The sequence below is a fragment of the Lineus longissimus genome, chromosome 2 (assembly GCF_910592395.1).
Source record: "Lineus longissimus chromosome 2, tnLinLong1.2, whole genome shotgun sequence".
NCBI lineage: Eukaryota > Metazoa > Nemertea > Pilidiophora > Heteronemertea > Lineidae > Lineus > Lineus longissimus.
The window spans coordinates 27914157-27926708 of NC_088309.1; the positions used below are offsets into that span (position 1 = coordinate 27914157).

At 40.7% G+C, this 12552-nt stretch overlaps 1 protein-coding gene across 3 annotated transcripts; it reads right to left on the reverse strand.

Annotated features, from left to right (window-relative positions):
- Positions 1 to 241: 241 nt before the first annotated feature.
- LOC135483365 (TRPL translocation defect protein 14-like) lies at positions 242 to 11522 on the reverse strand. 3 transcript variants are annotated; one of them, XM_064764208.1, is made up of 12 exons: positions 11347 to 11522; positions 10446 to 10513; positions 8942 to 8979; positions 8213 to 8250; positions 6718 to 6846; positions 5011 to 5210; positions 4644 to 4721; positions 4288 to 4383; positions 3242 to 3341; positions 2321 to 2412; positions 2007 to 2122; positions 242 to 1625 (listed from the first exon to the last, which is right to left on the reverse strand). In XM_064764208.1, the coding sequence occupies exons 1-12, from the start codon at positions 11519 to 11521 to the stop codon at positions 1280 to 1282; spliced, it is 1476 nt and encodes a 491-aa protein (XP_064620278.1). In that variant the 5' UTR covers position 11522; the 3' UTR covers positions 242 to 1279. The 3 variants fall into 3 exon arrangements, with proteins under 3 accessions (XP_064620278.1, XP_064620279.1, XP_064620280.1); XM_064764209.1 differs by lacking the exon at positions 6718 to 6846 and adding an exon at positions 7642 to 7770; XM_064764210.1 differs by lacking the exon at positions 6718 to 6846.
- Between the last annotated feature and the right edge of the window lie 1030 nt (positions 11523 to 12552).

Consider the following 12552-nt stretch of genomic DNA (forward strand, 5'->3'; position numbering starts at 1 on the left):
TTATGGAAGAAATGCAATATGGATTGATGTGGGGTTACCCGTCTGGCCGAAGGGTCATCCTGATTCATATTCGCACACAACATACATGTAACAAGACCCATGTAAAACGTTTTTAGTGTTCCAGTTCCTTTTTGAAAACGTTCTCTTGACTTAGTATCATTATAGCATCCGAGGTCGTAGAGAAGCAACTCCTCATGGTCATACTCTTCAGGGTTTGTAAATAAACAACACAAGACAGAAATTCATTAGCTACATTGGATGTTCAAATCTTTTCTTTCACAACAAACAATGCAGGTCAAAAGTAATGTGAAAAGTGTTAAAAATCAAAACAAGCCAAGCGGTAACTGACCATGGTCATTTGATTTTGATCGCCAATCAGCTTTCACAACAAGATTCATTGTTTCTGTAATAGTACACACACTTTCAAAAGAAGTGAACCAAAAGCAGCTGTACAATGTAAACTAATACCTTAACGTTCATTTGAAAGTTTTGTTTGAGACAAAACAAAACATGATCAAATTGAAACCATGTTAGAAAAAAAATCAATGACAAGTTGCCATTTTACAATATCAAGAATTGGATCATGTCAACTGTTGCCCAGCCCTTTACCTCCAACTCAACCCATCATAGAGGGCAAGATGAGACATGAAGCAAATAAAGTGAAAAAAAAGTAAATATGATGAAAAATGTTACATCGCAATCTGGGAAAAGGTTACAATGATAGCCAAGAAGTCTTGAAACCCCACAACCAAACAAGCCAATGAAATGGATCGAACATAACTTGTCAACGGAAAACCCCATAATCAGTCATTATGCTTCAATATATTTCACCAGGAAATTTATTTGATAGTAGACTTCATGACTGGTGCTGTATTGGAGTAAGGTAAAACACGGACACTCTTCGACTCGACACAATAAAATGCACGAAGAGAGCGGTTTTCTTTGCCAATTCATGGTATCTAGAGTAAATATATATAATGGCCAGGAGTGTTACTTAAACTCTGCCAAAGATATCGAACAGAGAAATGCCTCCAATTTAACACAATTAGCAGTTCTATCTGACAACTTAATGCAAATATCAGGAAACAAAGCCTAGCACTTGAGTCCAGACAAGATTTTCTAGCAAGTAACTGCTGGCAAACTTCAAATGAATGATAGAATAAAAAAAAACCCTGTCTAATCCTCCTTTAGAACAGATGCGTTATATACACACATAACCGGAGGCTGTACGAACTAGGAAGGCACACACTATGAGACTAGAAGCGAGATATTATCAAGACTAATCCACCTCAGTGACACTGTCTCCACGCTCTGAACTAGCATGATCATTCTTTAACAAATCATCCTCGCTGAAGGCAAACTGTTCTTCACCATTGATAGCAGATGGGGAATTAGCAATGATCTTTTGTATCGTACAAATGTCTCTCTCGTCAACAAAGTCCAGGGACAGAGCACTGAAGTCTTTTGAGAAATGTTTCAAGTGTGCAAACTGGTCCTTCATGGAGAGATTGAACATGGAGTAGTTGGGGTCGTTGGTGACTTCCTTTGAGATCTTTAAGAAGGGTGGCACGTCAAGCCGGTCACTTTGAGTTGTGTAGGTTTCCAAGAGAATAAGGCCATCACATCTGCAAAGAACAACCAACAATGTACGACTTCAAATATCAGATATACATGTAGTCTTTTTTCAAACTTGACCTCGAATGCTTGCAGATGGAAAGTTGACCTCAGTTGAAAGTTTCTTAAGACTTTTGTGACTTCAGCTGCATGATTTTACAACCTGAGTGTGCTATCAGGCCTAGGAAGCAGACACTCCTGGTGGTACACCGACAGCTCAAGAGACTGCTCAATGTGCCAAACTTGGTCAATTTGTGTACCGAGTACTGGATAGATGGCACTGTCATTACTTGTTAGCTGAGAAGCATATCTGGAAATCTCTGAGAATCACTTGATGTGGGAGACCAGGAGCTAAATAGCTACACACAAGATTTGAATAGAAGAGTACATACGATTTAGGACAAGGCTTCTCATAGATGTCAAGCTGGTAGTACTGGTTATTCCAGAGGAAACAGCGACGTTTCTTGTATATCGTGTGATGTTTGTCATCTCGTTGAGCAAGCAGGATCTGAAATTGGAAATTTGAATTGATATATTCAACCACAATGAAAACATACATGTACTTCTGTAGTGTAAACAGCCATTTTCTTTAGGCCAAACTTGCTCTGATCCAGGAAATGTCATTTTGGTGACAGATAGATGGTCCAAACTTCACCTGATAAGAATCTACACAAGCTTTATCAACCATAGGACTGAGCCTCCATACCTGGTAGTCTCGTCCTGAGCTTTGCATCTTCAGTTCCACACTCTGATTCTTAATCTCGGGCCGCCTGATCGTGTGGGTATACGTCCAATTGCCTGAAATCAGATAAAAGTCGTTAGCCAACAGTTCGTGAGACAATCCTTCCCCGCCCAGGAGTAGAAAATTTTGTATTTAACTGGTAAGAAGGGCACAGAGTTCTCCATCACATTTTGAACTAAATCTCAGGGGAAGCCAGTATACTCTGTCCAACAACAGCTGATTTACATCCACTTGGGGTTTGATGACAAGTGTGATGAATAAAGCACTGATTTCTGGCCTGGTGTGGAATTCATAAGGTTTGCGCAAATCAAGTCAGGGATACAATGAAGTTTGGAACTGACAGAAGATCTGGAACTGTTATGGAACAATGATGAAGTTAGTGATGAGGGAAAATCGAAAACAGCACAAACATTCTTTTGGAAATATCATCAGCCATACCATTGTTTAGTTTTTACGGAGAAGACATTTGAGCACACAGAAGTATTTTCAGGAAATGATGAACAGAAAACCGTCTTCATAGCATCAACTTCGATCCACGTGAGGAAGAAGCCAGTAATTCTAAGACCTGATACAACTATAACATGTCCAAACCAGATGTCATCAATTTTATCACAGGTGTTCTCTTAGAAGAATCTTGCTGGGACAATAATAGGCAAGAAAAACATGCAATCAGTGTTGAGTAGATGACATGTGCCACAAAAAAGGGTAGAAGAACATAAGAGTACACATTGGACAACCAAACTCGTGGAACTTGATCACCAAGTTGACAAGCGACAGAAGGCTGAACGACAGCTGTTTCTGGTGATGTCAATGCTCAACACTGAAACTACCACACCAGAGTATAGAATGGAAAGTTATTTGGACAAACTCAAGAGGAATAAATACCATTCTGCCCCCTTCTTCGGATTCGTGCCTGCATCCTACGACTCGGGGTCACCAAATAATCATGCACCACAATGAAGTCCTGATATTTTTCGGGGAAATGCTGAAATGACAAGAGTAACTTGGGGGTTAGTATAAACTACTAATCATGCATTATGAGAGGAGGAAGTTGATGATACTTGTTTCAATGCTCTTTTCGTCACTTTTAAGCACACATGTCAGGTACATGACTGACAGAAAGAAACCCAACAAAAGCTGTGTTATGATGATAAATGATTGTATGTCTTGGGTAATGATGATGGGAGTGCTCGAGCGATAGACTTACCCAGTGTACAAAGCCACTGGACAGAAGCCATCCAAGCCATATACACATGTGACAGAGTGAACCACTAAAAAACAAAACCTGGCATGATGAGATTAAGGGGAGCGGAGCAGGGCCATGTCAGCCCCACTCCACATAGTTGGGGAAATATGTTAAAAATTACTATTCAAACCCATGTATAAAGCTCACAGATAAAACTAAAGAGAGGTTTTCTTGTTCTGATTACTGGTCTGCAGGTCTGCTGAAACAGAAAGCCATTTGAATGGAATCCTCACGATCGATGAAGTATCTACCACACAGCACCTTGCACAAACAGCGAAGACTTTCATCAGCAAACTTTCACCATGTTTATTATCTATTATGAGAGGGCATTTTCAATGTCAGTCAACATGACATGGTCATGGCTGTGTGAAATTAACCTGGAGTCTGTTAGAGCCCAACAAAGCGATTCTGCAGAGTCGTTTATACCATAACATGTATGGAATGAAAGCATGTGAAGTCAAACTTTAGGCTGTATATTCGAAGTCTGATTCTGAACTGACATGAACACTACACATGGGTAAGAACAGTACTAATCCTAATATGCCAGCAAGTGGGTTTCCTGTTTTCTCCAATCCTGATTTGAAAAAATAAACAAAAATATACCGGTAAGCATCACGAACTGGAGAAAACAATTTTTTGCTTTGGTTGAAAACATTTTGAGGAAACTGGGTTTTTTATCACTTACTTCGTTCAGAGCGAGACTGGCAACGAGGAACTTGCGCTTCTTACTGTCAATAGACAAACGGTCGGATACATCTATTCCGAGGCGCTGACATACAGCCTGGAGAAGAAACACAAGTGTGACATGGCAAATAGATAGATATAGTTTATCTGGTTGCTGTCAATGGATCTCGGGAGGAGCACATGCCCATGACGAGGCATCACCTTTTGGCAGCCTGAAGATGTGTGTGCAGGATATTGCAGGTTTACTGCAGGAGGTCACATGAAACCAGCCAAGTTGTTGAATTGCTACAATATGCCATACCATGATTGAGATATGAAGGAATGCAGAGTGACAGATCCCTGCCACAATGTACTTACACCAATCATTCTCATCAACTTGAGGTCGAAGTTTGTGGAGTTGTCCATCACGTCATAGTAGGGATGGCCAACCCAAGCCTGCAAGAGAATGTCAATACATTACCACTGAATTAGAGGCACAGAATACTGGATGAAGTATGAGGTGAAGGTGGGGGGGAGCATCTGATTTATAGAACCAAAACTCTGTCGCCTCTATCTCAGGTAGCCTGATACTAGGTCATCAACAGAGCTGTAGAACAGGCACACTCAAATGCATCCACAAAGACTTCCCCTAAATTGCTTTACCCTTCATTTGCAAATTCAAAACTGTCATTGTAAGGAATTGCACTATCACTGCCCTGTCCACACCACTCAGAGGTTATCATACCTGAGAAGCCATGTCATCAAGGTTTCGTGCTCCGTCTAAATCCTCGTATCGTGTGGCATGTTCCTCTGTTGTGTAGAACTCCTCTGCTCCCTTAGCAGCTGAGACCATGTGAATGATCTGATTATAGCGACTGTCCCGTAACGTCACTTCATTCCAGTTATTAGCCTTTTTCATCTTTTCCCATTGTCCTGGCTTCATATCTAAGGAAACAAGCAACTCTAAGTATTTCAGTATGAAATGCTTCGCAGATTCAAACTGCTTGGCAACAGATCACAGAATGGATTTCTGTTTGTTTTCATTGAGGACGTCAAGGAATCCAACTGGAAGAGACTATGATTATAGAAACTTTTACAAATATTGTAAAAGGTTTTACATGGAAGGCACTTCTAACCGCAATACATTTTAGCTTCAGTTGCTTCCACAAGTCGGTCTCAAGTTATTAGAAGGTAGTAGTCGACATTTGCAAAACCAAGGCTGTCCCGCATGTTGTTTATGAGAACGCTTTTGATATGGTAATGGTATTGAGGCAAGTCAACTTGAGCTGAGACTTCAAATTGCATGTTGATAGGGCAATAGATAACTAATCCAACTCTCTCCTGAAAGCTGAGCAATTCGTAACTGCCATCGTTACCCAACACAAAGCATACGATTAGGTCTACCTAAAACATTGCCAAGGCTGATTCAACTTCTGATAGTCTGAAGTCAGTCAGAAGCATATACATAGCACCTTGGTAAATAAAGCATTCGATGTGATGGGCTACAAAACGACACAGCTCACACTATAGCAATCTCAGCATTAAAATAGCATGCAAGTTACTGTTCTAATCCTATCAAGCATACATAAGAGTCTATTATGACTTAGTCTCAAGGTTGGCACGAAACCAGCAGCTGCTTGTATCACCTGTGTGATGATGTTCAACATGATCGGTACATCAATTGTAGAGGTAGCTCGGAGCATTGAGGGTGAAAATACTAACAGGGAATCTTCGGTAAAGTTCCAGCACAAAACAAACCTCGATCATACGCCGAGAGAAACAGGAGTGAAGGTGCACCTCCTAAATGGACTGAATACCCTATACCCTAATGCCGCTCCTTATTGATTTTGGTGTGGCAAAAGAAAGACACCCTCACACCAAAAGACATACAGAAATAGAATAGAATTACATATCAAACAGACTAACTGACTTGAGGCAAATCATGCAGAAAACAAACCGAGGAATCCAGAATGTTAGTTGACATTGTTGTCATATGATCTGCCAACTCCAATCAACATGGCAACAGTAAGACCCAATGAGATTAACTTCCCCTCACAACACATTCAGATTCCTCAGTCAACTAATGAAATAAGAGAAGATACGATGATGTTGTATTATGTGGGATTGTTGAAAGTATTTCGGGAAGAATGTGAAACATTAGGTTTACATGCAGTCACTGAATTAGAGGTAAAATGTAAGAACTCATAACATGTACGTTTTACAAAGCAAAAGAATCTGAAGCAAAGATTCTAATTTTGCTAAAAACTAAAAAGATGCTGGAGGTACCAAGTAAAATGATCATGGATAATCATGGATGAAGATTACACAGATCGGCTCAAGGACTAGGGATCCGCCCATGACTTCAATGACAACTGAAGGTCAAAAGGTTGATGACCCTGCCAAGGTCAAATTGCTGACTCAAGGTCGTCTCCATGACAATTTCACTACTTACAAGCTGTAGCATCCATGGTACCTCGATCACAAATGACGATGCAATTTCCTGAACACGACTCAGCGAGATCAAAATATGAATTCTCTATTGACATCATGGCCTTCAAAAGATTTTCTTGGAACGTGTAAGCTGTAACAGGAACAAATAGTGCAATCTGGGTTATAGTTAGGGTTAAATGTTTTCAGCCATGTCCGACTGACCGACACCGTCAGTTGTTTTTTTGTCTGTCAGGGTTGTGTTGTGCTTTGGTCACAAGGGCTCTTTCACAAAATGACACCCAAACTTGACTCGCCGTCAGGCAACTTGTGAGTTTTTAAGTTAATTTTATAGCAGTTTGAGACTATTCTCAACAATGCCCTTCAACACACATTGGCTGCTAAAACTACCCTCCTCTCCAATTACTGTCCTTACTAGTTATCGAAAAACTGGTCCGTGGTAGACCAATAAGAACTCAGCGAGAAATGTCGTTTTGATCGAGAGGCCCATAGACACACAGATGGAACAAGTCAAAAGCTCTGCCTACTGCACACCGAGGAAGAAAAGAAAATTAGTGATGCTCTACACATATCAGAGGGTGCGACACCAGAGCAACTCAGAACATTACGAGACAACAAGGAAAATAACATGACACAAGGTGGCCATACAGAAATCACGTCAAAAGATTGGTGTAGCACCCTCCGATGCATAGAAGTAACTGCCATGAAGACACTTCGCCATACTTCTTGACCTATTCTTGCATTGTTTTACTGATCAAATTCACCGTGTAACTTCTCATGACCACAGTCACTCCTCGCCCATTTGTAAGAAGACAGTGTCAGATTATGCATGCATCCAAAGTGCTCCCCAAGGCAGTTATCCTGTGATAGGGTGTCAAGGGTTAACCACATCTAGCAGGCATCCAATCATTTCCTTGACTTTACTTACATGCGGAGGCATCCATCACCCCGCGATCACATATTATCAGACAATTTTGCGACGCGTTGTTTGCCAAGTCAAAGTAGGTTTTTTCAATCATCATCATTGTCTTGATCAAGTTCTCTTGAAATTCAAAGACTGCAACACAACGTGATTAGATTAACATCCTCCCCACTGCCCCAATTAAGATGCCACAAGTTGAATTTTGCAAAAAGCCTGTTTTCTCATAATGTAGTTTATCCCAGAACACATTCATCATCATGTACTAAGCCAGGTGTTTTACCCATGGCACATTTTGTCCTATTCATCAATATAATGGAGTGCTATTTGTCCCGAGGGACCGACATTATTTTCTTGGAAGACCCATGGGCCTACCAACTAGTCTAAACAGAGACACGTGAGGAGGCTCTTGATGATAGATGTCTGTCACTTACATTACAACTCACCCCCCCCTCGGTCAGCCACATGACACGTGATGAATATGATCGAATATTCTACAAGTGTTTTAGATAATTTTCTTTTAAAATGTTGGCAGCAATGAAACAAGATTTTGTTGACGTTCTTCTAGAATAGTTTATACCTGAATCTTCTGATAACTCTGTCCACTTTACACCACCACTGAAAATAAACCAAAAACATTATTTGTACTTGTGGAGGGAAAACATACAGGTTGTGCCACAAAACAAGGTATGAGGAAAACAAACTGCCTGAACATAGCTTACACAGAACACCAAGGCAACAACAGAGATGACTTAACATAGCCAGTGTTATTGTTGTTTAATGTTCCGACACCAGACTGTATTCATGGCCTGTATGTGGCACCTTATAAAACAAGGTAAAAGAACTGTAGCTAATAATAGACTCAAGGCCTGCGGTTAGGCCTTGCAGTCTATAACATGTGGCGGTGATCAACTTTTAAAAGTTATGTGCCCGGGTGAAATTTCCAGACAGGCACAAAGCTTCTTAGCTGTAGATCAAGGTTAGACCATGAAACATTCATATGCCTAAGCCTCAACAGTCCCATCCACTGCAAAGAGTGGCTGTTTCGATTGCCTGACCACAGCACATGTTTTGTAACAGATTGTAAACAAATTTGTGATGATTTTGGTTAAATATTCATACCTATGAATATATACATATATATCATACCGCCATCTGGATATGAACGTTTGGTTGATACATGAATTGTTGATTGCCTTGGCCTATTACAGGAATCTGCATGTAAGTGTGATTAATAATGCTCATCAGGTTGGTGCTTCTATCACAATCAACCTACATTTCGAATAATTTCATATTCCTGACTACATACCTCATTATAACTGTAGCACATTCCGGCACTCGGTATACCTGAAAAATTATTTTTACATAACACATTAACATGATGATTGATAACTCTCCCACGTTCTCACAGAAGTGAAACATCGCAAGGGTCAAATTCACTTTCAAAAACCCAACAACTTGAATTATCAATGACAGCCAGAGTAAGCCACAGCATTGCTTTGGTTGGTAACCATGACAACACATCAGTAGGCAGGCGTAGCAAGGTTCATGTCTAGACTAGAACTGGTCCATAGATTGGACAATTTGAAGACTGGTGAACTGGGGAGGTTCAGTTGATGGTTTACTCTCGATCAGATTTCTGACAAACAACTGAAAATTGATGGGTTTTCGGGAAGTTCCCTTGTTAGAGAAAATCAACATCAGGTCGGCACTAGGACTGGAGTGTTGGACCCTTGTCAAGGAGGAGCTCGACTGCAAGTTATGAGCAGCACAATCTGACAAGAAACAAAAAAGATCCTGGTATTAGCCTGCATGTAGCTGGTTGGAATCTCTCCTGAGCCCAGACAGGTCACTTAAGTTACCACTCATGGATCACTCGTGGCAACATTACTGGCATACATGTAGAAACCACCTGTAGGAAGAGAAAAACAACACCCATTTCATGGTTTCACCACCACAGTCAAGGCAGAATGCAATTTGTTCTCTCTTTCTGCCTTGCTTTTACTCTTTCTGACATCTAGCCGATAATAATTTGGACCAGTTTTTCTTACTGTGGCTCATCCGAAGGAAATCAGGGCTAAATGTTCGATTCTCCAGCCCAGAGAGGTAAGCACAGGGGTGAAGAAGGGAACATTAACCCACGATTTCCTCAGGATGTCCGTGACCAGACGTGTTATGCTTGAACTGAGTCAACCGCATATTGAAGACACACTACAGTGGTGATGCGTACATGTAAATCATCATCTTTCATTGATAACCACCTGAATCACAGAACGGCCTGTGTAGTCTGGTGAGATCCACCAATGTCGTAATGTTATCACATATTTGTAATTTATCTCAAATTGAGAAGAAGTTCTTTGTTTTTCTGGCATTGGAAATCCTCCGTCGATAGCACTTGGTCCGATGCTGACAGAAGGGCCATATCTCATGTCGGTAACATTTGGGCAACTTGAAAAGTGACAGTTAAATTCACAACAACGTTTTATATCAGTATCACCGACACATTCATTTGCTGCAACTTGAAAGCAAACAGTTCTACGAGTCAATTGCCAACTGACTCTTCTGCCAAAAACTGATTCAGCAGCTCAACATCTTGACTCACCAACCATTGACTCATCATCACTATCATCCAAGTCATGTGAGAAGAGGATGCGATGATAATTCTCAAAACATTTGGGGAGTTATATTATTATCCCAGACTCTGTAGAAAATTTCAGTAACTGGGCAGGGAGAACCAACAGCCTCTCATTTAAGAAACTGACACTCCTCAACGGAGTTACAGCTGCCCCAACACCTTCTTAACTGTTACCTACCTTCCAGCCCAAATTTTCAAAGAATGTTGAGAGTCTTGATTGCCCAGTCGTTTTTCCACCACATGGTCCTGTAAGAAACAATAACACTTGCATTTTAGATTGCAAAAGTGGATGAGTTGGAACCTTTGAGTTAGAACCAGTGAATCAGCATCTGTCAATTAGGCATAAACTGTCTGCTTTGTTGAGATATATTTTACATTTCACAAGGCTCGAAGCCAAGACAAATGTACTCTGGACTGAAAGAAGCCACTGGCATAAGCCCCTGTGACCCTTTGTAAATTGAAACTTTGTTCCAGCGAAACGCATGATTAACGATGCGCGATATTGTATCGCCACTTCTGCGTTATGATATCGCCATTCACATCATGACGTGAATTCCTATTAAAAAGATATAACGCGCAATCTTCTCGATCACGTAGTCTACTAGTCAGGACGTGGCGATACAATATCGTGCAACCTTACTACTGGTGAGCGCCAAAACAAACTTCTACGAAAAGGCCATTTATGATTTATGATTGATATTTTTTTACATATTACGGTCGTTTTGTTCCGGGAGACCTACCCACTTCCACTGCCCACACTCTGTAGGCTAGTCGGTCTTGATTGAGAGCAGCCCTGGCCACCACGCTAGGCCTAGGCCTGGGCACGCTGGCTGGCTGCATGGATGCCTGTGACTATATCAACTCTTAGAGTAAGATCGGCTATAGCTGCTATAACATTGATTGATCCCATACTATAATGATGTAGGTTAGGTACATGATGATGCATATAGGCCTACTACCTACATGACCTATGCTGTGCATGTGATTGTGAACAATCAGAACATGATGAATCATTGAATGGTGGAAAAAATAAACAAGACTTAGTCTATAGCAGGAAATTCAAGAATTACTCAACTTACCCCCAGTCAAAACCAACTTATACACTTTCTTCCCATTTTTGGTAGTTTCCTGCGACATTCTCCTAACGGTGATATTATTCGTCAACTGAAAAGCTTTACAAACATAGCGTAAATACACAGGCATATGTAAATGAATGAATAATGGCGGGATGTAGTGGCTGTGTTTAGGTCTCATTAGGGAGTTTTTTGTATTCATGCGCGGCCAATTTAACCGTAGTTCCTAAAATAATTGATTTCTCGGTCCTCACAGTACGTCAGTGTTGATTCAGTAGTTGTTTTAGCAAAGACATGTTTTTTTTTGAGTTTCTGAAACCTAGAGCGCTACTCAATAGGCGGCTAACAAGAAACTACGCATTTACTGTTGTTGCCGACGTATGTGTACACTAAACTTGGAATGTGCGTCGGCCCCGTGTTGAAATGCCGTCCAGTGCCAGTTGGTGCGTTTTTCGCTGATTTGTGCAAAATTCAACATATCTCAAATGTTCGATGGTTGACCCTGGTTTTTTTGTGGATTTTTGTGGAGTGTAACAAACTGTCTTTCATGGGAGAATGGTCACTGTATGAATTATTCAGAAAGAAATGTATAATATATGGGGTTTTTCGTGATTGTCCGGCCCAATTGGCAATATTACCATTTGGGATGGTGAACAGAGCTAGCAAATGCGATGCTTATGATTTATTTAAAGAAATAAAATGCCCGATTTAACATCCTGCAGAATCAGGGGAATCGGGCGTTTCCAGTGATATACGACACAAATGGATTGTCCTCATGCATTCACTTTGAAAACGCATTTTAAAATAGATGTTACGTGCTGTTAACAGGGCACGTCATCATCGCGTACATTTGTGAAAAACTCCCTAACGAGACCTTAGCTTCGGGAACACCATTATGACGTTGTGACATCATCAATGGAATTCCGAGTGGTTAAATTAGATGAAAACACGTGTATTTGTTGACATGGTTGCGTCGGTAAATCCACAATTCACCATTGTAAACTGACAGCACCTCACCATCATGGTAAATTGGGACGGTGAAATATTTTGCCATGGTGAGCATGGTAAATTCTACAAATTCACTACATATGGTGAGTATGGTAAACTCTGATTTTACCATTGTGAATCTGAGATCTTTTTCGTAAGGCCAGGGTCATCTCCATTCAAACTAATTCACCGACTTAACGTTGTACTCTTTTAAGGCAACAAAAT